The sequence below is a fragment of the Capra hircus genome, chromosome 7, assembly GCF_001704415.2.
Source record: "Capra hircus breed San Clemente chromosome 7, ASM170441v1, whole genome shotgun sequence".
NCBI classification, from domain to species: domain Eukaryota; kingdom Metazoa; phylum Chordata; class Mammalia; order Artiodactyla; family Bovidae; genus Capra; species Capra hircus.
In genome coordinates, this window is record NC_030814.1 from 47,810,476 (window position 1) to 47,838,122 (window position 27,647).

At 42.3% G+C, this 27,647-nt stretch overlaps 1 protein-coding gene across 1 annotated transcript; it reads left to right on the forward strand.

Annotated features, from left to right (window-relative positions):
• Nucleotides 1-27,328, forward strand: SLC36A2 (solute carrier family 36 member 2). Its single transcript, XM_005683190.3, has 10 exons — nucleotides 1-253; nucleotides 4,614-4,704; nucleotides 5,608-5,696; nucleotides 6,240-6,335; nucleotides 9,974-10,058; nucleotides 13,922-14,137; nucleotides 15,543-15,641; nucleotides 21,252-21,418; nucleotides 23,364-23,533; nucleotides 26,449-27,328. Exons 1-10 carry the CDS (start codon nucleotides 90-92, stop codon nucleotides 26,718-26,720), a joined length of 1,449 nt encoding a protein of 482 aa, XP_005683247.3. The 5' UTR covers nucleotides 1-89; the 3' UTR covers nucleotides 26,721-27,328.

Here is a 27,647-nt window from a genome sequence, read left to right on the forward strand (position 1 = left end):
CCGCAGAGCTGGGGTTTTGCACCTGACTGGACACCTTCCTGCTCAGTGCTCCCCCTCCATCACTGGGAGCCCTCTCTTTCTGAACAGCCATGTCCATGGCAAAGAGTGCCAGGGATCCCCAGGAAGCTGTTGACCTCAATCTGGACCTCAGGTCCCCTCCTGAAAGTGCCAAGAAGCTGCCGAACACAGACTCCAGTTTCTTGGATGGAAGCCCTTCCGAGTCACCCAGCATGGAGACAACCAAGGGCATAACGTGAGTGCTCTTTACTGCCATCTCCATTTCTGTCTTCCAGTCTGGAAGCTTGTAGTGGCAAGAACCCCGAGAAGGGTGTTGACCCCCAATGCATTGTGCACATGGGGAGACCAAGGCTGCAAGAAATGCAGTCAGAGGCTGAATCAACTTGAGAACTTAAAGGGGCAGGAGGGGAGACTGTCAGAAAGCCCTCAGGATATAGTGATCTATCCCCCAACACAGGCACATGGGGAAGCTAAGGCACCTTACCCCAGGCCACGCCCTGGCTCGTTGATAGGATGGGATTGGAATCCAGTACTGGCCCTAGAGTCTGTCTGTTTGTTTGCTTGTTTTTAACTGAAGTACAGCCCTAAAGTCAGTTTATTTTATTTTTATTGAAGTGTAGCCCTAGAGCCAGTTTTGCTTCTGGCTGGCCCTGATAATGTCTGGGAGGGAGGCAGAATCCCCAGCTTCTTGGTGTAGAAGGTGACCCTTGAGCTAAAACCACAGACAACCAAGCATTGCCTCCTCCCTGCAGTTACCCGGCCTCTATTTCAATTGAGAACTGCAGTGACAACATCAGAAGCACAGTATGTAGAAGAGTCTAGTTTCTTCCACCTTCCTGGGTCTGTGTGGGGGGAAGGGGAGATCTCTGGCAAGGCTTTCAAACCACAACAAGGAGGGATGTACTCAAAGCAGGGAAACTAAGCTACAGGCTCCAGCTCCCTTCCTCTCCACCCTTCAAGCAGCGTGGCTAGTGGCTGATGGGCATGGTGGTAAAGATCCTGCAACTTTATGAAGAAAACGTTGACTCTGTCGGAATAGTAGAAAGGACATATGCGTCCAAGAAGGTCTGCTCCTTTTTCTAAGCCTCAGTTTATCCCCATATGCAAAACAGGGATATACTGGTGGCAATGTGAATTTAAGGAGGGTGGCTGTGGAAATTAAATCTGAAAGGTTGAATGTTGTAGGGATATGGGACAGTGTACAGCAAAGAGGGAGAAGTCATGATAAAGGGGCAGGCAAAGCTGCTCCCATGCCACCCTGCAGGACGATTCAGGGATGGACACAATGACCGACATTATGACATGGTTCACTTGCCCCAGGACTAGTCCTGGGAATTGCTAAGAATTCACAATACTGAGAGTGAGCCCTTCAGGACTTGGGACCATCCGCTGCTGAGGTGGGGTATTTCAGAGTTTTTATTATTTAAAAAAAATTTTTTTCCACACCGTGGGACATATGAGACCTTAGTTCCTCAACCAGGGATTGAACCTCAAGCCTCTAATTGGAAGCAAAGTCTTAACCACTGGACCACGAGGGAAGTCCCTGTTCAGTTCAGTTCAGTTCAGTCATTCTGTCATGTCCGACTCTTTGCGACCCCATGCCAGGCCTTCCTATCCATCACCAAATGCCGGAGTCTACCCAAACCCATGTCTATTGAGTCGGTGATGTCATCCAACCATTTCATCCTCTGTCGTCCCCTTCTCCTCCTGCCCTCAGTCTTTTCCAGCATCAGGGTCTTTTCAAATGAGTCAGCTCTTCGCATCAGGTGGCCAAAGTGTTGGAGTTTCAGCTTCAATATCAGTCCTTCCAATGAACACTCAGGACTGATCTCCTTTAGAATGGACTGGTTGGAAGTCCCTGAGGTGGGGTATTTCTCAATCAGAGACCTTGAGGGAACCAGTTAGCTCTTATCTCCTGAGCTAAAACATAGTTTAATGGTAATTTTAGCTATGTAAGAATCAAAAATATAAAGCAAGTCAGAACTTGCTCCTAATTTGGAGGGAGGTAATAAACAGGTCAAGTAAGTATGGTACCTGTGGAGTACATTCACCTGGGTTTGAATTCCCACTTGAGCTACTTACCAGCCAGAGCAAGTGATAGAACTTCTCAGTACTCTAGACTCTCCCCTGTGAAATAACAGTCAGCTCCTCCCAGGTTGGGAGGACATCGTGGAGGAAACCCCCAAGTGCAATACCTGCAAGCTGACTGCCACAACTATAATGATATTCCAGAGTCACCAAAGGAGTTAGGACTAGCACCCAGGTCTCCTGCCTCCCAGCCCAGTGCTTTGCACAGTTCACCACATTATTAAGTTGCCTGAGTGGTCTAAAGTTAAATTCTGATTTCCTAAGTCCTTTAGATAGAAATTTCCAAGTGACCCATTGACCGTAGTTGCCAAACAAACCCATCATTGGAGAGCCATGGGGTGCAGTGCTCTGTCAGCGATGTTGACACCCACAGGGTGAGAGAAAAGCATGCAAAGACTCTCCCACCCTCTTTCTTTCCCCCGCAGTTTTTCTCTTTAACCCTTAACAAGTCAATGGGCAGTTCCTCAGGAAGCTACAGGATTCAGGGATTAATATAAAGATACAAGTGTTTGGGAGAGGTCTTTCAAAAAATACCATTCCTCCTAATGTTTATAGAGGCTTAGCAAAACAGACATGCTGCCTACGATAACACAGCTAGTTAAAAAGCCTTGGGTTTTATGTTTGTTTGTTTGTTTGTCTTTGGCCAGGCTATGTACACCAAGATCTGGTTGGGATCTTGGTTCCCCAACCAGGGATTGAACCCAAGCCCCCTCCAGTGGAAGCATGGAGTCTTAACCACTGGACTACCACGGAAGTCCAGCCTTGGGTTTTAATCCCTGATTTGTCCAACCCAGGACACCAGGCTTTTTCCAGAGTACTTCTGCCATTTTGCACAATAAGTCTCCTTACTGGAAGGCTCTCATGAGAAAGTGCTGAAGTTTCTCAACTTGTAAGCCCGATACTCAATTTAACCTGGTCTAGCTTCCCTGGTGGCTCAGAGGTTAAAGAATCTGCCTCCAATGTGGGAGACCTAGGTTCAATCCCTGGGTCAGGAAAATCCCCTGGAGAAGGAAGTGGCAAGCCACTCCAGTATTCTTGCCTGGAGAATCCCATGGACGGAGGAGCCTGGTAGGCTACAGTCCACAGGGTTGCAAAGAGTCGAACACGACTGAGTGACTTCACTTTCACTTTCTTTTTCAAAGAGCTATGAAGGTTGTTAATTCACCATCAAAGAGAGTATATATTTCTCCCTAATGGTTTACACCTTGTCTTCTGGACTACCTTCGCATTCTGTCTTAAAGAAAGTTCTGAAATTTGGGTTTTGTTTTGTTGGAGGTGGGAGGAGACTTGCCATGCCCCAGTTTGATGTCCTGGCCTGAGGGGAAAAAAAAATTCCTCTGGAGCCCAAACCCAAAATTACCCTGTCCCAGCAGATATCCATCTGGGGGCCCAAGTCACTTGATTTCTTTACCAGAAGTCACATGATTTCTGCTTGCTGCCTCCCCTTTCCCCTTTCTTCTGAGTTCAGTTCTGTATCTGCTAATGGTACTGTGACCGTGGGCCCTCTCTGAACCTTAGCTCCCTCCATTATGAAATGGGGCTGTCTCTTTAACTCATCCTTTCCTGGAGACAGCCCAGTAGAAGTAGGGTGAAGAACAGAGACTCTGAGACAGTTTCTGGGTATATATACCCAGAATATCCTTAGATAGTCAATGGGGCCGCAAAGAGTTGGACGCAACTTAAACGAATTAGCACGCACACATCCTTAGATAAGTCTATTTTTAAAAATCTCTATTCCTCAGTTTCTTCATCTGCAAAATAAAGGTAATAACCTACTTTCTCATCATCACAAGAAGATTAAATGAGATAATACCTGAAATCCTTAGCATAATGTCTGTTATATATTATAGTAAGTGTTCTAATGGCATATGTTAAGTGTGAGCTGTTAAAACCAATGTGTGCATGCTAAGTCACTTCAGTCATGTCTGATTCTGCAACCCCATGGACTGTAGCCCGCCAGGCTCCTCTGTCCAAGGGATTCTCCAGGCAGCAATGTTGGAGTGGGTTGCCATGCCCTCCTCCAGGGGATCTTCCCAACCCAGGGATCAAACCTGCGTCTCCTGCACTGCAGGCAGATTCTTTACCACTGAGCCACCAAAAAGAAAGAAAGTGAAGTCGCTCAGCCGTGTCCGACTCTTTGCAACCCCATGGACTGTGGCCTACCAGGTTCCTCCATCCATGGGATTTTCCAGGCAAGAATACTGGAGTGGGTTGCCATTTCCTTCTCCAGGAGATCTTCCCAACCCAGAGATTGAACCTGGGTCTCCCGCATTGTAGGCAGACACTTCGGAGAAGCCCCTAAAACCAGGATAGTGCAGGGCAAATTGGGATGCTTGGTCACCCTACAAGAGATCCAGAGTGCCAGAAAAGACCATGGGGACTGAGATACAGACAGGAGTCTACTTATGGACCAGCTCAACTCAGGCATGGCATGCTGGAATAGGATGCCTGTTGGATCTCCTCACCTCTGTGCACCCACATGCTAATGTCTTTTTCCTCTTCTTTAGAGCATTCCAGACCTTGGTTCACCTGGTGAAAGGTAACATAGGCACAGGGGTCCTGGGACTCCCACTGGCTATGAGGAATGCAGGCATCCTGGTAAGAGGGGCTGCTGAAGGTGGGTTCAGTATAACTGGATGGTAGCTGGGAGTAGGAGGACAGGGTTTACGTGGGCCTACAGTGAGCAATCTTTCTAAAATGCAACTTGGAGTCTAGACATCTAACCTGGGTTTGAATTCTGGCTCAAAGTCACAGACTTTGAGTGGCCTTAGTGAGTCAGTCTGGAGAAGGCAATGGCACCCCACTCCAGTACTCTTGTCTGGAAAATCCCATGGGCGGAGGAGCCTGGTGGCCTGGTGGGCTGCAGTCCATGGGGTCACTAGGAGTCAGACACGACTGAGTGACTTCACTTTCACTTTTCACTTTCATGCATTGGAGAAGGAAATGGCAACCCACTCCAGTGTTCTTGCCTGGAGAATCCCAGGGACGGGGGAGCCTGGTGGGCTGCCGTCTCTGGGGTCGCACAGAGTCAGACACACCTGAAGCAACCTAGCAGCAGCAGCAGCAGCAGCAGCGAGTCAGTCATCCACAGTCCAGGTGTCAGTTTCCTCCCTTGTGCAATGCTAGGGTTGGACCATAGCTTGTTTTCCAACTATGCTCTATAGAGCACTAGCTCTCAGGGACACTCAGAACCCACAAGGATCAGAATTCTGAGTCCCTTACTCCCACCACAGCACCTCATTGTAATTGCTTTTTGCACTTTATTGGAGTGCTACTTGAGATCACATTTGAAAGAATATGTAACATTGTAAGCCAACTATACTTCAAGAAAGAAAAAAGAAAAGAGAGAATAAATGTTACTGCTAAAAAGGGCTCGCAAACCAGTTTGCTAGAAAGTTCTCTGATTCCTGAATAGTATCTGCACTACCAAATCTCTCCTCTCCGTGTTACTCACAAATTCATTCTCTCCTCTCTTCCCTTGCCCCTTGGCCTGTCCTCCAGATGGGCCCACTCGGTTTGCTGGCCATGGGGCTCATCTCCTGCCACTGTATGCACATCCTGATCAGGTGTGCCCGGCGCTTCTGCCACAGGTGAGGAAAATAGCATTTTGTCAACTCCCTCAGTACTTGGTTTTCAGGGACATCCCAGAAACATCCCATGTAAGAAGATTTCACTTCTTAATTTCCTTCAACAAGGCCCAGAAAAACAGAAAAGCAATTGGGGCAGGGACCTAAGGAGGCTCTGCTGTGTGACTCATTAGCTGTTCTCAGTCAGACCATTGTGCTTATCCAGTTGGCTCATCTGTAAATTGGACATAAACAATCCATGCCTAACCGAGCCTCAGAGAATTGTCATGAGGATCCAATAGAATCATGGAGATGAGAACACCTGTACCCATGCAATATGTGTGTTATTACCCAGGTTATGTAGTCACCGCCCCAACTGACGGGTGAGGAAAACAAGCCATTGGGGAAATACCACCAGGTGTCAAAAGTCTGAACTAGAACTCGGGTGCCTGCCCCAGTTTTCTTTCCATTCAGCTGGGTTCTGCCTTGCTATATGTCTCCTGACGTTTCAGTATGTGATCTTAGGTTAAACTGCCTCCTGGTAACTGTATGCACTCTCTTCTGCAGGTTCAATAAGCCCTTTATGGATTATGGGGATACAGTGATGCATGGACTAGAAGCCAACCCCAGCGCCTGGCTCCGGAACCACGCACACTGGGGAAGGTATCTTATTCTTGCTTTGCCCAAAGTATGAAGAACATGTGACTGTCGGGGCTGCCCTCTTCCCTGCAAAGTTAGCTCGTGTGATACAGAACAGTGGACTTCACATGAAAGGAGTTCAGTGGCAGTCTGCCTGATCCAGCCTTATTCCTTATGTATACAGAGGGCTCATTCCTTTGCTGTCCAACTTTAATTTCATTCATCTTTTTATTAAACCACATTTATTTAGTTACAGCTGCCTACCAGGCCCTAGAAATACTGTGGAAAACCAGGCAAACAAAGCTTTGCCCTTGCAGAATCCATAGTCCAAGGGAAACACAGACCTTAAACAGTTTAAGACACAAGTTACTTAATAGTCACTGGGACAAGTACCATGAAGGAAGGAAGTACTAGTTGCTCCCAAGCAGGTAAGAAGAGGTATGTGGGTTCAGGTAGACTTCCTAGGATGAAACAGTTGAGATAAGGTTGGATAAAAGGCATTCTTAGGAGTAAGGAATTACCTAGGGGAAAGTGGGCAGAAGTCTGAGGGGCTTTCCAGGAAAAGGACCAAAATATGAAGGTCCTAAAGCAAGAGGGAGAATATGACAGTTTCAGGGTAAAGAAAGACTAGGTGGCTTGATGGCAGATAGGGAGATGGTGCTGAAGATCCAGGGCCCTGTTAAGGTCTACATTTTAGACCCTCTTTAAGGTCTTGTTCTTTTCTTAAAAGCAACCAAGAAATCTTTGGAGGGTTTTGATCAGAGGCTTTCCTGTTTTAATCATATTTGCATTATCTGAAGGTCTATCTGGCTTCTTTAGGAGAATAAATTGTAGGGAAGCAAAAGTATACTTAGGCCCATGAAGGGGCTATTGACAACATCCTGGTGGCAGATGACAGTGAAGGCTGGGTCCAGGCTGGCGGCAGTGGGAATGGAAAAAAGTGAATTTGGTCATTATTTGGATCTTCGGGTTGTGGGGAAAGGAAAGTGCCAGGGTAGACTTCTGGTGACTTCTGTTTTGGATATATGAGCAGTTGCATCAAGTGGGTAGTTATATGTATAGGTTTGAACCTATCTTCATGCAGGAGACACTGAATTGAAGTCATTAGCTATGAAGCCAGGGGACAGAAAAGATCTCTTAGGGAGAAAGTAAATAATGAGAAGAAAATAGACCAAAAAACCAAGACATTGATCCCTTGGTGACCTCAAGTCTTCCTCCTGCAACCCTCACGTTTTTTGCTTTCAGAGATGGTAGAAAATCAATACCTTCTGTCCCCTGGTTTTTCTTGTTTAATCACTAAGTCATGTCAAATTCTTTGCAACCCCATGGACTGTAGCCCACCAGGCTCCTCTGTCCATGGGATTTCCCAAGCAAGAATACTGGAGTGGGCTGCCATGCTCTCCTCCAGGGGATCTTGCCTGGGATCAAACCCATGTCTCCTGCATTGCAGATGGATTCTTTACCACTGAGCCACCTGGTAAGCCTCTGTTCTGTGGTACTTGGGACTAAGTCTACTCTTTTGTCTTCATTTTCAGACCTCTCCCCACCTTCTCTACTCTTTTCTGCACATCTCTAGATTATCAAAGTCTCTTTTGAACTGTGATACTCCAAATTGCACTACCTGAGGTGTGCTTTGCCCATGAGCATCATGGGGCTGGTGCCTCTCTTGACCCAAAGCCCCTTCACACATTGCATTATAAATTCAGTCTATGAGCAGACTAGAAAGGTTATGGGATAATTACCAGGATTTTCCCAACTGTGTAACCCAAGAGGAGGCTTTGTCTGTCGAAACCCCTCAGATCCTTCGACTCATTGTTGAGCATATAAGGTAGATTTTCCTGCTCTATTTAAGAACACCACTCCATTAATTATCTCCTCTCCTATAACCTGAACTTCTTTTTGAACTATGAATTCTTCCTCCCAACGTTTAAATGTGTTCCTATATCTCCATCTTAAAAACAAATAAATTAATAAAGCCCCCTGGACCATATACCACCCTCTATCTCATACTCATTTTCTGATTATTTAGCAGATACATACTACTAAATACCTGCAGTGTATTAGGAAGTACTAATTTACAGTGGGTTTACAGTGAGGAACAAAAGGGGCACCTTCAACACTGGAACTCACACCCTAACTTCATGAAAGAAAAGCTCGCCCTCTGACTTTGCTTCCACACACCCCATCACACCTCCTTCATGCGTCCCCTGGCTCTCCTGTCATAAACTTCTACCAAAGTCCTTTCCACCAATGTCCTAAAAGAAATCCCTGATACACTTTCTTTGCCCCCAGAGAACCTCTCAGAGGCAGTATGGACAACTGACTGTTCTCTTCTTTGAACGTTTTCTCTACACTTGACTTCTGTTAAGCCCCTTTTCACCTTAGTTTCCCCACCTACCTCTCTGGCCATTACTTTGCAGGCTTTTTTGTTTCTATTCTCCTTTTAAATGTTGATATTCTCTAGGGTTTGGAATGCTGCCTTTTCTTCTTTCTCTGTACACTTTCCAACACTGATTCACCTTCTCAAGGATTTATCCACTACCTGAATAAAGGTATTTTGTCCTTGATCCATTACGTGGATGAATAATTTGTCAATTTCCTGGACAAATCAGCATTTTCAGATCCCAGTATACGGCTGAATGTCTCCTGTAGGAACCTCAAGCTTAACCATTCAAGTACTGAATGTGCCATTCCTCTCCTTCCCCAAAACCTCTTATTCCTTCTGAGTTTCCCTGTTCATTTTGTTGTCCAGGCCAAAAAACTTGGCACTTACCTTAGGTCATTTCCTTTTTCCTTTCCCTGGATGTAGGTGGTCACCAGGGATTACGTTTTTGTTAGCTGGTGTCTCTTAAAACGCTTTCTGTTCTCTCATTCTAATCACCATGGCTTTGTCCAAGTGGCTGCCCTCTTTCACCTCCGTTATCAGGTCTTCCCACCTGCAGTCTTGGCCCCCAAGTGGACTCTCCACATGGCCGCTGTAGAACTCTGCCTAATGCCTCTGCTGAAATGCTTTTTAATCACTTCCTCCTCACCATCTGCTCCTCCTCCTTATTCCTTTTCTTTCTCTCCTCTTTCTTCCTCTTCCCAAGGGACTCTGCTCAGGTATTGGTTTTTCTAAAAAGGCTGTCTGCTCCCTAATTTAGGTAAATTGTCCTTTTTACCATGGCCTTTAGGACCATGTTAATAAAATAATAAATAAATAAAAATAAAAAGACCATGTTATTTATCATTATTATTATTATTTTTGGTCTATCTCATCCACTAATCTCTCAACCAGTAGAGGACAGGGCCATGTGTTATTTGTCTGTGTATCCTTAGTGCCTAATGTGGTGTCTGGCACTGGTAGGAAAAAGTTTTAATGATCGCTAATAAGCTGACCCTACTGCCTTATATCAGTTAATATCAACACAGAGCTGGGTATGGGGCAAGGTTTCTGACAATGAAGAATTTTACCACTTGCTGAGCTGAGAGTGTGGGGGTGATTGAGAAACATGTTTTTAAAAGAACTATTGTTACATCCCTTCTTACTACCCCATTGTTGATTGTGGTGGCAGGACCGAGGGTGCTGGTCTAGGATCACCAGCCCCTGAGGACAGAAGTGGAAATGACAAGTCAATTCTTCTTTTATAACAAGTTTTTTCTTTCTCTCTGCTCTCTTTCAGGTATATCGTGAGCTTCTTTCTTATAGTCACCCAGATGGGCTTCTGCTGCGTGTACATTGTGTTTCTGGCTGATAATTTAAAACAGGTAGAGTCTTCTAGAGAAGGTGAGAGGGAAAAAGATCTGCAAAAGGAGGGTCCTCTCTTTTTAGTTGTTCAACAAATGGCTTCTTCTCTTTGGGCCCTAGTGTCCTCATCATGGGGCTTCCCAGGTGGCACAGTGGTAAAGAATCTGTCTGCCAATGCAGGAGATACAAGAAAGGAGAGTTCAGTCCCTGGGTCAGTAAGATCCTCTGGAGAAGGAAATGGCAACCCACTCCAGTATTGTTGCCTGGGAAATCCCATGGACAGAAGAGCCTGGTAGGCTATAGTCCATGGGGTCACAGAGTTAGATATGACTGAGCATGCATGCACACACATATTCTCATCATACAATGAAGGCTATAGTCCATGGGGTTGCAGAGTTAGATAGGACTGAGCATGCCTGCAGACGCTTATTCTCATCATACAAAGGAAGGTAAACTAGATGTTATCAGTGAACACAGACTTCCCCCAGTTCACATATCTGCAGATTTCTGTAAGTGGTTACTTTCCCACAGTACCTTTTGTCCAAGAGTTGTCTTAATCATCCTTAACTCTTCTTAAACTGATAACAGCTCTTTTCAAATGATGCCTAATCTTTGGGTCATCTTTATTACCTTTAATTGCTTCATCTTTATGGTTTAACAGTTTTTGTCCCCAAGAAATTCTTTCAATATGACCTAGAGGTTATGTCGTAGCAATTTGAGCAAAATAATATGAATAGTAACAGAGATCATCCTTAGTCAATCAATAAGCTTAACAAAGAACACTGTTCTTTAGGCTTTTTTTTTTTTTTTTTTGCTTAATGTAGTATCAGAAATTTGGAAATGTAAGAAAAGAAAAATAGAAGGAAAAAATAGTAAGAATTCAAAGTTAGCTTCTATTATGTGTCAGGTATAATGCTGATCATTTTATAAGCTTTCCTTCATTTAGTTCTCTCCATGGTCTTATCAGGAGCTTCCCTGGTGGCTCAGATGGTAAAGAATCTGCCTGAAATGCGGGAGACCTCGGTTTAATCCCTGGGTTGGGAAGATCCCCTGGAGGAGGGCCTGGCAACCCACTCCAGTGTTCTTGCCTGGAGAATCCCCATGGACAGAGGAGCCCAGCGGGCTACAGTCCATGGGGTTGCAAAGAGTTGGACACGACTGAGTGACTAAGCACACGTGGTCTTATCAGAGTAGGTACTGCAGTTATTCCCATCTTGCAGGTGAGAAAACTGATGCTATGAACTCTATAATTTCTATAAGTAGGGTCACAGAGCAAAGGTTAAAAACATAGGCCTTTTAACATCACAGCTCTATCTTTTAAACACTATGCTATACTGCTTCTCAAAGTAAAACAAAAGTATTCTTAATCTAACACTCATTGGTATTGTTTTATTTTTAATGACATTTTGGTTGCCCTTTATTGTGTTTATTTATTACTAGGGAGTTCGAGAATCTTTTCATATATTTATTGGAAGTTTGTATATTTCTTCCTTCTTTTTTTTGGTTGTTGCTGCATGCAGGTTTTCTCTGGTTGTGGGAAGCAGGGGCTAATCTTTGTTGCAGACCACAGGCTTCTTATTGCGGTGGCTCTTCTAGTTGCAGAGCTCAGGCGCTAGAGCACAGGTCAGTGCATGCAGCATGCAGGCTGAGTAGTAGTGGCACATGGGCTTAGTTGCTCCATGGCAAGTGGGATTTTCCTGGACCAGGCATCAAACCCGTGTCCACAGCATTAGCAGGCAGATTATTATCCACTATACCACCAGGGAAGTCTTCTTGTTGTCTAAAAGGAGCATTCATTGATTAGCATTTTTTAGTGTTCTTAAAATTTTTTATATAATTTTAAAATTTTTATTTATCTGGCTACACAGAGTCTTAATTGTGACACATGGGATCTTTGGTCTTCATTGCAGCATGTGGGATCTAGTTCCCTGGCCAGGGATGGAACCCAAGCCCCCTGCATTAGGAGCGAGGAGTCTTAGCCACTGGATCACCAGGAAAGTCTTTAGAATAATTTTTAATAGTTTTATAATTTTCAATCACACTGAAGACTTAATCTTTTATCATCTGATATTTTGTTTCCCTTTGTTTTTCTACTATAATCTGTACAAATCTTTGTATACCTGTTTATTTCTTTAGTAAATGTATATTTTATGTAAAATCACTGGATCAGGGAGTTTGATTTGAAGGCTCTTAATTGCCACGTTGCTGCTCAGAAATCAGTCTTTCATTAGCAGAACTTTGTCAGTCATCTGCCTAGAGACAAGGTGAGCATTGTCTCAAGGACTTTGTAGACTAAGTGGGGATGTGCTCTGAGGCATATGAATAAAGCTAAATATCAATATAATATCTTGGTGCTGGATCAGGACTCCATTAATACCCTGAAGTTGGGCATGCTTAATTGTGGACTAAGGTGCAGAAATGTATGGGAGCAGGAGAAATTGCTGGAGCAAGGGAAGGCTCCCTTGAGAAGATGCATCTGAGCTGGGCGTTGAAATGTAGGTTGAAGAAGTGCTGGCGATCAAGGTGGGAGGAGGAATAAACACCTGGAGGCAGGAATGTATGGGACTTTCTCAGGAAAGGCAGTACAAGTGGTTATAGAAGAAGGTGTGGGCCTTAGGAGAGGAAGAGCCTTCACAGTTGAATGAGTCCATTTACAGCAGGCTTTGAATACCTGGCTAATTTTCCAAGTATTTTTCCTATTATAGTAAGGAATCCAAAAAAAACAAGACTTGACAATTGATCTATGTATTCATGAGTTGCTAAATGAAAAGGAGATTTCAAAATAAGAGTATATGGTATAATTACGGTCTTTTAAAAAGGATGTGTGTAATATATGTAATCTGTGATATTGCGCAGAACATGTGTAGATGAATATATTGCAAAGCATTACCATGCTACCTATGGGTACTGAGATTACCATTGCTTCTTCATTTTCTTCTTGCCTAACTCCAGTTTCTAATTGCTCTGCAATGAATTGTGTTGCTTGCGCAATAAGACTGTATCCATTGAGTCATGCTGATTCCAAAGGAGGGTGGGACCCTCCCACCTACCCCCACTTTGCCAGGGGGATAGTGTACAGGGGCTGTTCCATGTTTGCCACAATGACTGGGGGATGCTAATAGCTTCTGTTGGGTGGCATTCAATATCTGCAATGAATGGTCCAATGCTCACAAGGAAGAGTTCTCTCACCCAAAATGTCAGTGTTAGTCTAATTAAGAAACAACAATGAGCTGTTTCAGTTACAAGCAGAAGAAACAGATTCAGTAGAACTTAAGCAGAAAATAAGTTTAGTGGAACAAGATTGGCTAACATCCAAAATGACAGAGAACACTTTAAAAAATGGGTTTCAGAAAAGGACGGGAACAAGAACCAGGCCATCAAGGGAGATGTTGATGGTAGAACTGATGCGCACTCTCCTCAGGGATTCCCTGTCAGAAATAATGTTTGCCGTTTTCCAGGTCTGCCTTTTGTCCTTTGGTATAGATTCAGATTCCAGGGAGAGATGTGAGTGCCCCTGCTTGAGTCAAGGGCCAGTCCTTTGGCTCTGCCACATGATTGTGATTTACAGTCCACCAAGGCTGTATTCAGATGAGAGAGAATGCATCAAAAATAAATCAAAATCAAGAGGAATGGATTCCAGGTTGTCAAAAGCCAACGAAGAGCCACTCTAAGTTTAGGCATTTATGCTTATTAAAGTTATTTCTACAGCTTCTTTTGAGCAAGTATGATGCAAAAGATTTGCAATAAGAAGTCCTAAAGTCACTCTAACTCACTGTAAGACCTGGGCGTGTGAGACGTGCCAGCTGTTTGTGAGGGGGTCTGATGATGGGCCAGGCACTGAGCTAATCATGTGGCCATATTGCTCTTCCCATTCCTCTCCCAGGTAGTGGAAGCAGTTAATAGCACAACCAACAACTGCCATTACGAGACAGTGATTCTGACGCCCACCATGGACTCTCGACTCTACATGCTCACCTTCCTGCCCTTCCTGGTACTGATAGTTCTCATCAGGAACCTCAGGGTCCTGACTGTCTTCTCCCTGTTGGCCAACATCACCATGCTGATCAGCTTGATCATCATTGTCCAGTACATCGTCCAGGTTAGCATACCACACTCTGACTCCTCCATTGAGCAGAGCATTTTATCAATGATAGACTGACACTTAGGGCCATCCCTAAGGGTAGGTATGTATGCACTTCAGTCTGCAGCTTAAAACTCACTTTATTGTAGGATTTCTTCCACAAAGATGTCTCTGTGCACTCTCATTCTTCAGGATATCTCTTCTTTCATGTAGCTTCTCCAATGCTCATTTTATATCAAATCCTGGTTTTAGGAGAAAAACTGTCCTTTGCCAGGAAAATATCTTGATTGGTGAACTACAGACCATTTCTATAACAGTTGGAGAGCAGCAGAAGGCAAATAAAAAGCAGGATTTTCTACCAGAGCTAAACTTTATTGAACTAGTCTTACATCCTCTAAGCTGTAGGTCCAAGTAATTCCAAAATTATCCCTAGGAAGTTCAAGAGCAAACAATGACAACTAATATTTAGTTGTAGAGGTATAAATAGCCTTGAAAGACCACAAATGAAGCTATCATGATGTAAATCACACATCTTTGAAGTTGAGTTATGGGTATTGATTTTCCATTAATTTCCTACTTTTCTATCCTTTCTAATTTTTGTTTTATAATAGACAAGACTACATAGAAATTTAAACCCAAAAGGCCCAGGTAGTATAATCTATAAAACATCTGTACCTTTCAGATGTTTCCTTCTTTCAGAAGTCACAAGAAAAAAGTTATATTGTCCATAGAATTTAGTAAAGGGAACAGATTAGCCAAATATTTTAGGATAAACACAGATGAGTCTTAAAGCAATATTGATAGATTCTACAAAATTGAATTCCCCAATGAAACAGCTACTTCTGATTAATTTTTGGGCTATTCCAGAGGTTGCTCAGTTAGAGAAATGGTTCTGTCATTTTGATCTGTCACAGTAGATCACAAGGTACTTTAATAAAATATTTATTCCACACACTTTCCTTCTATTTATAGCTCACTGAAGAAGAAAAGGGAACTTTAACACTTAGCTAACTTACTATACTTTGGGCTCCCTAGAATATCACTGTAACTGTAGTCACAGTGATTTCCAACATCTGTATCCACTGGTACATGCAAAATGTTCTTGGGCACTTTAGACTAGTGCTCACCTGTGCTGTATAAGATTTTCTTCTGGAGAATTCCGATAAATTAGATACCCTCCATGAGATCCTGATACTCAATACTCTGATAATACCTCAGTCTTTCTTCCCTCTGGCTCTTTGGTATTGGGCAGTGTTAAAATCAACTTTAGTTGTTGCCTGCTTCCTTTTGAAGTTTTATGAATTTCTTGACATTCAACTTTTTGTTCTTATAATTCAGGTATACTCTCAGAATACTCTCCCTCTTAAGGGAGCCCAAACATGCTTTAAGAATACATGTCTTATCATATTTCTCTCTCTCATAGGAAATTCCAGACCCCCGCCGGTTGCCACTGGTAGCAAATTGGAAGACCTACTCTCTCTTCTTTGGAACAGCCATTTTTTCATTTGAAAGCATTGGTGTGGTAAGGTTTGAATTGAGATAGACTTTCCCAGGTGCTGTGCGTGGCCTTCTGAACAGGAGCTGGGAGCTCTGGATTTCTGTGTGCACGAGAGAAACTAACCTCTGACTTCACTTGGGTCAGTTTTCACCAGCAGGAGAAAGTAGGTTGTTATAGCAGAGAGGTTAGAATGGTCAGGATATAGTTTTATTCCTGTCCCAATACATTTATTAAACATTTATCTTCATATCAACATACATTTCCTAATCTTTAAAAATCAAGATAAATGGAGGTGTACAATTTAAGTTATAGGATTTTTATGAAACATAAAAAAGGGGGTTTTTTTGAAAGTATAGTGTATTTACAGTGAAATATTGTACAGTCTCTGCTTCCACACTTGAAAAAGGAGAGTGGTGTGTATAATTTTTTTCTTCCAGTTTTTTGAGATATAATTGACATATAGCACTGTTTAAGTTTACAGGTATATGGCATAATGATTTGACTTATGTAGATCATGAAATGATTATCATACTAAGTTTAGTGAACATACATCATCTCATATAGATACAAAATTAATCAAATAGAAAAAAATTTTTCCTTGTGATGAGAACTTATGATTCACTTTAACCTTCATATATAGTGTTAATTACATTTGACCTACAGCACTATGTTAGTTCCTGTTACTTACAACAAATTTGATATTTCTGTGGGTTTCAAAATGATCACCATGATAAATCTAGTTATGATAACGTCACAATGCAAAGATATCACTTAGTTACTGACTATATTCCCCTTCAAAGATATTACATAGTTATTGACTGTATTCTCTGTACTACATATTTCTCACCTGTGACTCATTTATTTTGCAACGAGTAGTCTGTGTCTCTTTGTGCCTCTATGCTTTTTACATTTGCTATTAATTTATATACAGTACAATTCACTTTTATTTGATGTACATTGCTGTTTCAAGAAATGTGGAGTCATAGATGTACCACAGTCAAGACACAGAATAATTCCCCCACCATGAAAAGCTTCCTTGTGTTGCCCCTTTTGTAGTCCACTCACCCCTACTCCCATTAACCCCTGGCATTTACCTTCTGTTCTCTGTCTCTATTGTTTTATTTTTTTCCAGAATGCCATCCACATGGGATCAGATAGTATGTAACTTTTTAAGCCTGGCTTCTTTCACTTAGCTGCATGTAAGGTCATCCACATGGTTGCATGCATTAGGACCTAATTGCTTTCTACCTCTGAGCATCCACTGCATGAGCAGTACCATGATTTGCTTATCTATCACCTGTTGAAGGACATTTAGGTTGTTTCTGGTTTCTGATGATTATGAATAGTGCTACTGTAAGCATTTGTATACAGGGTTTTGTGTAAATGTATGTTTTCATTTCTTTAGGAATAGATTTGTTAGGTCACATGCTAATGTATGTTTATTTAACTTTATGGAAAATTGCCAAACAGATTTCCAGAATGGCTGTACCATTTTTGCATTACCACCAGATGTACAAGAGTAAAGAGTTCCTTTGTATCTTTGCTGGTTCTTATCTGTATTTGTAATGTTTTTCTAAATTTAAGCCAATCTAATATAGGTGTGTGGTGGTATTTTATTGTAATTTTATTTGCCATTTTACTGATGACCAGTAATGTTGAGCCTCTTTTTATGGGCTTATTTGATAGCTGTATATTGCCTTCAGTATAGTTCCTATTCAGATATTTTGTGAATTTTTTAAAAACTAAATTGTTGTCTTTTATTGTTGAGCTTTAAAAATTCTTTGTATATTCCAAATGCAAATCCTTTATTAGACATGCAATTTGCAGATATTTTCTCTAGTCTGTAGCTTATCTTTTCATTCTTATAACAGTGTCTTCTCTAGAGAAAAAGTTTTAGTTTTTATAAAGTTCAACATATCAAAACTTTTTATTTATGGATCTTACTTTTCATGTTTTCTCTAAAATGCTTTGTCTAATCCAAGGTCACAATGATTTTTCTATTATTTCTTCTAAATATTTTGTTTTCATTGTACATTTAGATATATGATCCATTCTAATTTTCATTAAAAGTGTTTATATGTTGAAGTTCAGTTTTTAAAGGATGCCCAATTATTCCTGCATCATTTGTTGAATAGACTGCTCTCCATTTGAATTACCTTTGCATCTTTGTAAAAAGCTAATTGGTATATCAGTATGGGTCAGTTTCTGGAGTTTCTATACTGATTCATTGATCAATGTGTCTGTCCTCTCATGAATACCGAAATACCTTGATAGCACAAGCTTTATCTTAAAATCATGTCATATTAGAGCTCCAGCTTTGACCTAATTAGTATTTGTGTGATGTATCTTTTTTCCATCCCCTTAATTTTTTATCAAGATAAAATTCAGTTTTAACCATTTTGAAGTATATAATTCAGTGACTTTTAGTGCCTTCACAATATTGTGCAGTCATCACCACTCTCTAATACTGAAACATTTTCATCACCCTTAAGAGAGACCCTATTGCCCATTAAGCAGTCACACTCCATTCCCCTCTTCACTCAGCCCTGGCAACCACTATCTTTGTCTTTTAACTGGTATGGCTAGACCATTTGCAATTAATGTAAAGGTCTGCATTTTGTTATTTGTTTTCTGTTTTATCTTTCCTATTTTCTCTTTTGTGATGTTTTTATCCAGTTACTTTCAAGACACTTTTCTAGAAATCTTTAGTTTTCAGCAGTTGTATTATATTTTCTGGATAAGTGAGTTCGTCCTATTTAATTTTCACTTAGTTTCTTGAATCTGTAAATACATGTCGTTTACCTACTATGGGAAGTTTCAGCTATTATCTTTTCCAAAATTTTTTTCTGTACCAAGCTCTATCTCCTTCCCTTCTGGGACTCCAGTGACCTGAATGTTAGACACTTTGATATATGTCCCACTAGTTTCTGAGGCCCTATTCATTTTTTAAAATCATTTTTTTCTCTTTTATGTTCTGATTCAATAGTTCCTGTTGATCTATTTTCAAGAGAGGGGAGAAGTCACTGACTGTGTTCTGTCATTTACATTGGGCCCCTTCAATAGGGGTTCTCAGTTCTAAAATTTCAACTTGGTTCTTTGGTTATTCTTTCAGCTTCTTTGCTGAGAACTTTTATCTGTTGATTTTTTTCAATAGTGTTCTCCCTTCACAGAAGTTGGTTATAATAATTGCTTTAAAGTCTTTGATATTTCCACAATTTGAGCATCTTAGGATTGACATCTGTTATCTTTTCCCTTGAGAAGTGCTGAGATTTTCCTGGTTCTTTGTATGTTGATTAATTATAGACTGTATTTTATATATTTTGAATATTGTTTTATGAGACTCTGGAGCATGGTAAAATCCTCTGAAGAATATTGATCTTTTATTTTAGCAAGCAATCAATCTGATTAGATTCAGACCACAAGTCCTGATCCATCTTCAGGAGATCATGGTTTTATTTATTTATTTGTTCATACATAGTTTTTATTTACAGGTTTGACAAGGATGCAAGGTATAGAACAGAGGTAGCTTCAGCTGTACTTTCTTTAGTATAAATCTTTGATCAGTGTGCTTCTCACACTGGTTTTGTTCAGACCATGTATTAACCTCAGTGTTCAATAAGCATGCCACATGCTTTTAATATCAGACTAGTTTTCTATTACTTTGAAGTGATACTTGGCTTCACCTTGCCTTTATACTATCCAGAGACCAGATGGTCCCCACGATAGTTTAGTCCTCAAAAGCTTTCCTTTGATGCTTCACATCAGTTGCACGTGTACAGCTCAGGGCTGAGCCCAGACTTCATTCACAGATTTAGAGGGTCACTTTCTCTGGCTCCCTCCTTTCCATGTTTTCCTGCACACTCACCAGTGTACTGCACACTCATTCAGCAGCTTCTTTTTCTGATCCTCTGGCTAGAAAGTCAGGGTTTCAGCTTCCCTACACGTCTATCCAGTTCTTGTGACTGGACCTCACCCAAGGGTGAGTATCTAGAGTAAAGAGAGGAGGAAAGGGTAATAGGGATTCCTTCCATGGGTGTGCAGCCTGTGTGGTCACATGGGGCCCTGCCGTTTAGAAGGATTCCACTCTTGGTTTAATGCCCTGCATTCATCATACTGAAATTCTTGACCTTTGACCAAGTGGTTCTTCATTGTCATTCTGCACTGGGCCCCACAAATTATGTAGCCAATCCAATTCCCCTCTTACTCTTTGAACTCTCAAAGCACCTTTTCCCTGTTCCTCTGCTCCAAGAGAATTAGTGTGTCTCAGATTTTTAGGTGCCTCTGTAACCACTGCAATCACTGGTATAGCAGACTGTTGCTCTGTGCCTGAGACTTGCCTTGGGGGCACGGATTGGAGAGTAAAAAGGAAGCAGGAATAATAGGAATTCTCTCCATGCTCTTGGTCCCACAGGGTCCCCTATTTTAGGTCTTGCAGCCAGAAAGAGGGTTTCTGCTTGATTTTTTTTCCGTCTGCATCTACAACGTAGTTCTAGGATTCGGGCTGTCCTTAACTAGGAGATAAAAGAAGAAAAAAAAAAATCAGGAAACTCATTGCCTTAATGGCCATTTTTACTGGTTTTGAGCAATTCACTTTCTATTATGTATTTTTCAGAGTTCATGGCTAGTTAGTTAATATATTCTGTCCAGGGCTTTTAATCAGTGAGAGAGAGATGACATAGTTTGCTTACAGCATCTTAATGAAACTGCGAACAGTGGCCAAACAAAGCACACTTGCTGGCCAGGTTGGGCCACCCCAGGGAGTTGATCTCCTTGGTCCAGTCAACCTGCAGGGCTCTTCCAGCTCTGAATGATCCCAGGATCATTTTGTGACTCCAAGCCTGCCTTTCCTTTTTTCCCTTTAATTGTGGTAGAATGTACCTAAAATTTACCATCTTAACTTTTTTTAATTAGTTTATTTTTTATTGAAGAATAATTGCTTTACAAAATTTTGCTGTTTTCTGTCAAACCTCAACGTGAATCAGCCATAGGTATACATATATCCCATCCTTTTTGAAACTCCCTCCCATCTCCCTCCCCATCCCACCCCTCTAGGTTGATACAGAGCCCCTGCTTGAGTTTCCTGATCCGTAAGTGTACAGTTAAATGACATAAAGTATATTTGTATTGTTGTACAACCATCATCACCATCTCTTTTCATCTTGCAAAACCAAAACTGTGTACCCAGTAAACAATAACTCCTCACTTAATCCTCCCCTGGCCTGTGGGAATCACCAGTCTACTTTCTGACTCTGAGTCTGACTACTTCAGTTACCTCAATGAGTGGGATCACACAGTATCTGTCATTTTGTGACTGGCTTTGTTCATTTAGCTTATGTCTTCAAGAGTTGTGCATGTTGGGGCATATATCAGAATTTCCTTTCTTTAAAGGCTGAATAAAACTCCATTGTGTGTATGGACCACACTTTGTTTATCCATTCCTTCATCAGTGGACATTTGAGGTGCCTCGAACTTGTGGCTACTGTGAAAATGCTGCTATGAATGTAGGTGTACAAATTTCTGTGAATGTTCCTACTTCCTATTTTGTGTACATACTCCCAGAAATGGCATGCCTTCCTCTTGATGCCCACGTTCCTCTTTCTCCTCCTTTCTTCTTACATTGTGATATTTCTTTAGGTTCTGCCCTTGGAAAACAAGATGAAGGATGCCCGCCGCTTCCCAGTCATCCTGTCTTTGGGAATGTCCATCATTACTGCCCTCTACGTCAGTGTCGGGACTCTGGGCTACCTGCGGTTTGGAGATGATGTCAAGGCCAGCATAACCCTTAACCTGCCCAACTGCTGGTAACTCCATGGGTCTCAGGTGGTGGGGACTCAGGGCCAGTGGGCACAGGAACATATAGGTCACTTTCTCCTCCCTTCCACAGAAGGCAAACTGAGGTCTGGAGGGCATCTACAAGGAGAAGCAGAGCTGTCACTGGAACCCTAGGCTCTAGAGTCCCTGTCCAGGGAGCTCTTCTTCAACAACAGTCTCCCTTGAGTGAGGCCTTGATAGCTTAGTGCAAGGAAGGATGATTTAGGAAGATAGGGGGAAAGTCAGAGTCCTTGGTCACCTAAGGAAAGAAAGGAAGGGGCACAGAGTCCAAGAGGCAGAGAGAGGAGCCAGTGGGCAGCTCCAGTTACATTTACTAAGGCTGTACTACCAAGTCTTGCAGAGTAGCTAGGATGAAAAAGTAGTAAAACAAGAGCTAATGAGGGAGGACCATTGGAATCTGGAAAAGGTTCATATTTAAGTGACCCAATTGATACAACAGTTAGCTGACCCAGACTTCAATAATGCAGTATCTCAATAGATAGATGAACCCCTATCACATTGTGCATCATTTTCTCCCACACTGAGGCATGTCATTCATTACAAGATACCTGTCTTTTGAAGGGTCACTTGGAGGCTTAAGTTATCTAAACGGTGCTCCTTTCCCAAGCTGATCAATATCATTCATCAAGCAATTACTATATCCCAGTTACATGCAGATGCCAGTGTAGACACATGGGGATGTGAAGGGTATTGATGTGAGTAGACTATAATTTTGAGCTTCATGATCTTTTCAGCTTGAGATCCAATGGAAATGGGGGAAGGGATAGTGTATGTATACAAATGTAACTTAGGAATGGAAAAAGAAGCCCTCCAGCATAGTGGAGAGGTCTTGAGGACTCCCCAGTAGAAAAAGTACATTGGAGTGGGAGTACAGGGGATCATCCTGTCCAATGAGGTGGCTCCATCCAAACAAGGACAACTGCAGCACCCTGGGTCCAGGTCCCAGTTACACCAACCCTTAGCTTATGGTCATGGGTGGTTTATTTAACTTCTCTGACCCTCATTTTCCTCTTCTAAAAAACAGAGTTATCATGTGGATCAAGTTGGATATGTCTAAAGGCATCTGGCATGTAGTGCTTCCTTGGGAATTTCAAAAAATAGTTGGGGACTACACAGATGGAGGGAGTAGAGAGGGTGTTCCAGGCAACAGAACTAGTAAGAAACCCAGAAATATGGAAGTGAGACTTTGTAAGGAATGGACTGAGTATACACAGACAGGTTTACTAAACAGGCCAGATGCATCTACCACATTACTGAACTAAAGGGGAAAAGCCTTACCTCCGTAGGTCATAAAATGCATCAATAACACTCAACGCCCCCCATCATGTGATCTCTCTGCCCCTAGCCTGAGGCCTCTAAGTAACCCTGTCTCTTCTTTTATCCCTCAACCCCACACAACCCTCTTTGTAAACTGCCTCTACCTCCAAGGATTTGGGATTCTGCAGTTCTTTCAGCCTACTTGAAGTATTTGTTGATATGCCAACAGTTTTGAGGGATCCAGAGAATTCCTAAGAACAGACAGAGATTACAAAGGAGCAGATCTTTTAGACCCAGGTCTTCACTACTCATCACTTGTATCTCCCTGAGCAAGGTACCTGGCCTGAACTTCTCTTTCCTAAAATCTAAAATCCAGCATCAAGTGGTAATGGTTTGTGAAGGTGTTGTTTATACCCATACCTGAGATTCTTTTTAGAGGTAACCCTCTCAACTGCTTCCATTTGAATCTGTGATGATTCAGTCCCTCACCACTGCATGCTCTACTGTGACTTCCTCTTGTAGGTGGTCCCTCCCCATCATTTTCAGACAAGGAAACAATTGCCCACAGGACTGTTCCAAAGTCAGAGGTTAATGTACAAAGATTCCAGGTGTCAGAGCATGTTGGCCTTGAGAGCACTGCTCTGGTTTGTCCTGCAGGCTGTACCAGTCAGTCAAGATCCTCTACATCATTGGAATCCTGTGCACCTACGCCCTGCAGTTCTACGTCCCTGCGGAAATCATCGTTCCCCTCGCTACCTCCCATGTGTCGAAGCGCTGGGCACTGCCTCTGGACTTGTTCATTCGGCTCGCCATGGTCAGCCTGACATGTGAGTGGAAGGCAGAGGGCCTGGTTTTTCCAGAGGGCTATCAGGAATCAGCCAGATGGTAGACGATAGTCACAATAACCAGCAATAATTGCATACTGTAACTGTATTTCTGGGGCCATTCTAAGGTTCGAAGTAGTAATTCATTTTATTTAAGCTTGAGGAATAACTTCATTCTTACATCTACCTAATTAGATAGATTTACTGGTATCCAGCTTGAGGGAATAACAACTTATCAAATAATAATTACAAAAGAACTGACTTTCATTAAACACCTACTGTGTGCTGTCCTCTGAGCTAAGCTCTTTCTCTCCTATATTTCATAATATTTTCTTCAGTCTTTGCAGGAACTCTTGTGAAGTAGGACTATGATAAACTCTACACTATAAATGAGAAAGCTGAAGGAGGGAGTGAGAAGCAATTGGGTAGGAAATGTCAGAGGTGGGATTTGAACCCAAGTCATCTCAGTCCAGACCCATCACAATTTACCTCCAGGACAGAGGTTGAAAATGGTGGCCAGTGGCAGCCCTCCTTGTGCTCTAGGCCCTATGATCCAGGGTGCCCCTCACCTTTAGTATTTTAGTGGGGGTGAAGACAGAGATTCCTGCATTGTGTGTGCCCTGGCCCCACTGTACCTAAGGCTCCTTTTAATTGTGATTCTTGTTGTGCTAGACCAGTCCATATAAATCACGGGACACTGATTTTCTTCCTTTGAAATCATTCATTCCCAGTTTGTCCTTGGAGGCAGGGACACCAGTGTACAGAATATTAGAGACTCCAGAAAGATCAGTGAATTTACCTTAGATATGAAGATAACAATTCCTTAAGCTTTTGCATTTGCCCCAATCAGTACAGTAAAGAATCTGCCTGCAATGTGGGAGACCCAGGTTTGATACTTGGGTTGGGAAGATCCCCTGGAGAAGGGCATGGCAACCCACTCCAGTATTCTTGTCTGGAGAATTCTACGGACAGACGAGCCTGGCAGGCTGCAGTCCATGGAGTCTCAAAGAGTCCGATATGACTGAGCGACTAATGCTTTGACTTTCTTTTCAATCAGTACATATGCAAACAATTACTTGCAAACAAGTAAAAATAATAAAGTAGGGACTTCCCTGCCAGTCCAATGATTAAGAATCCATGCTTCCACTGTAGGTTTAACCTCTGTTGTTGTTCCGTCGCCAAGCTGTGTCCGACTCTGTGACCCCATGGACTGTAGTACTTCAGGCCTCCCTGTCCCCAACCATCTCCCAGAGTTTGCCCGTTTTGATCCCTACTCAGGGAACTAAGATGCTGCATGCCACATGGCATGGCCAAAAGAAAAAAGAAAAACAAATAATAAAGTAATAGTGAAGTAATAATAAAAATAACTTTTCTGAGTGCTTTGCATGAATTAACTTCTTTAAGACTTTAAAACCATTTGCAGTATGAACAATAATACCTAACAGGATAGACACCATCCCCATTTGGCAGATGAGAAAAAAGCTGAGAAACAGTTGGAGACTTAACTCAAGGCCACACAGGGAGAATCCTGCCTTCCAGTCCTGATTTGGGCTGTTAAACCACACTCCATCCTAGCAGACCTAGGGGAGGCTTCTGAGTTTTGTTTGTAATCAGGAAAATTGTCCATCCAGTAAAATAAAAAATGTAAAAGCCCAGGCCTATAAAACATCATACAAAAAACATATATATTATAAATCATATAATTTCAGGATCTTTAGCTTTAAGTGTTTCTTTGTTAGACATTTTAGGACATGTATGTAAATCTTGGAGAAGATACTCCTTTAAAGGAACCCTGTGATCTTGTTCCCACTGAAGATCCCCTTTCTCCTGTGAGTAATTACTCATTCTAATTGTTTTGCAGGTAAGAGGTGTTTGTAGCCCTGTTAATTATTAACATTAGTTCCACAAAGGCAAGGGGTTTCTTTGTCTGTTTTGTACATTGATATATTCCAAACAGCTGGGACAGTTCCCAGCACTGTTATTTAGTGTTATTTATTAAGTAAGAGCTTAATCATTAAACGTGTAGAGATTTGAAATGTACCTCTGTGGCATGAAAATTATCTTAAACTAAAAGCATTAGTACAGCAGCCTCAGGGGAAAAAACCTTATCTAAATGTCCTTTGTGAATTAAGCAGAATATTCTGAAAAATACAGGCACCATAAATCCCCTTTCTGGGAGACTTTCAATCAGACAGACTAACCATCATCAAAGTCTAAGTAATTTAATTAAATAACATGGAAGCTCTCCCCCACTTTAATTCCTCTTTTGAAGTGGGTATGTAAACCCCTATCTTTGTTAAGGGACCCAGTTCATATGAAGGCTGTGTGTGTGTGTGTGTGTGTGTGTATACACTCAGTTGCTCAGTCATGTTCGACTCTTTTTGACCCCATGGACTGCAGCCCACCAGACTCCTCTGTCCATGGAATATTCCAAACAAGAATGCTAGAGTGGGTTGCCATTTCCTCCTCCAGGGGATCTTCCTGACCCAGGGATCGAATATCTCTTGCATCCCCTGCATTGGCAGACAGATTCTTTACCACTGCGTGGCCTAGGAAACCCCATATGAAGGCTTCCTAACCCTAAATCAACCTTGTTTTTCCTCCTGTTAATCTGCCTGTTGTCAGTTAAATTCGCAGATCCCCAAACACTGAACCTAGATGAGAAGAGGGAAAGTTTTTCTTTTCAATAATATTAATGTCTGTATTTGAAAGACGATTGAAAGGAGACACACTAAAATTTTAATGCGTAACCTTTAGTGAATGTGGTTGGCGGTATTATAGGAGTTTCAGCTTTTCTTTATGTAGCTGTATGTGTAAGAAACAATTGGTATATGTTTTAATTAGAGGATTTTTAAAGCAAACTTTAAGACTTTGGCTAAGCCCAGGAAGTTCCATCTATCCTGTATCATCTCCTGCAGGCATCTTGGCTATCCTCATCCCCCGCCTGGACCTGGTCCTCTCCTTGGTGGGCTCCCTGAGTGGCAGTGCCCTGGCCCTCATCATTCCACCCCTCCTGGAGATCACCACCTACTACTCAGAGGGCCTGAGCCCCGTCACCATCGTCAAGGACACCCTGATCAGCATCCTGGGCTTCGTGGGCTTTGTGATGGGGACCTACCAGGCCCTAGATGAGCTGATCCAGTCAGGAGACTCTCTCACCTTTTCCAACTCCACTGTTTTCATTCAGTGAATAGGGCACTGCTTCTTTCCACCAGCACCTTGATGTTTAATGACACAAATCTCTTTTATGTACATTATCTGTATTTTGGGGCTTTACCTTTCTCTGGGCTAAGTCACAGTGAAACAAGCACGGACTTACCAAGACAAGGTCTAGGTGGTAATTTAAAATTTTTTGTGTGTTTATTTCTTTTCTTTCCATCTCTAGCTTTTCCCTACACTTGAGAGCTCTCCCTCTGAAGGCTCTTGATTCCATCCAACTTTTTGGCAGTTCACATGATGAATTTACCTTGAGTGGGGCTATGCAAGAGGAAGCCACCAGGGGGGATCCAAGAGGCAGCGACTGACGGAAGGAGGGGCAGCCTGCTAAGGCTATGGTGATTTGGTAGACGAAGGGTATCCCCTTTTCCAGTGGACATAATCCATAAACCAGCAAAGTGTGAATAGCTCCAGCATCAAAGTGGGTAGGATCCAGAGGTCCAGTGAGAACTGCAGCTGTCAGACAGAAAGGAGCCATCATATTTAAATCAAGGGCAATAAACTTTCTCGACAGCTAGATAAAGTTTTGGCCCAGTTCAAAGATCTCAACAAAGCAGTCCTCATGAAAGTAGATGTACCAGTGGTGGGGGCGGGAGAGGGGGTGGGGGTGGGGGTGGGGATAGGCAGGAGCTAAACAATGACACTATTTCATTATTTACCTCTAGATTCTTGTTTTTCTTAACCTCTTAATTCTTACAACAAGCGTTCTTGCTTACCCACCGCACACCAAGCAAAGTTCAAGGTTCTTGTAATAGATTGCAAAAATGGCCTCAAATTCCTCTTGACAATGTGATGTTGCAACTCCTCCCATCAAGAAGTAAAATCTGTATCTCTGCCCTTTGAATCCTGTGATGGCCTTGTAACTTGCTTTGGCCAATGGACATTAGTGAATGGGATTCAA

Excerpts from the sequence above, each read along its gene's own strand:
- SLC36A2 (XM_005683190.3), top strand. The coding sequence starts at position 90 with ATGTCCATGGCAAAGAGTGCCAGGGATCCCCAGGAAGCTGTTGACCTC. Across the intron at positions 5,697-6,239 it reads GCCCGGCGCTTCTGCCACAG|GTTCAATAAGCCCTTTATGG; the intron begins GTGAGGAAAATA and ends TCTCTTCTGCAG. Across the intron at positions 15,642-21,251 it reads CATTTGAAAGCATTGGTGTG|GTTCTGCCCTTGGAAAACAA; the intron begins GTAAGGTTTGAA and ends ATATTTCTTTAG.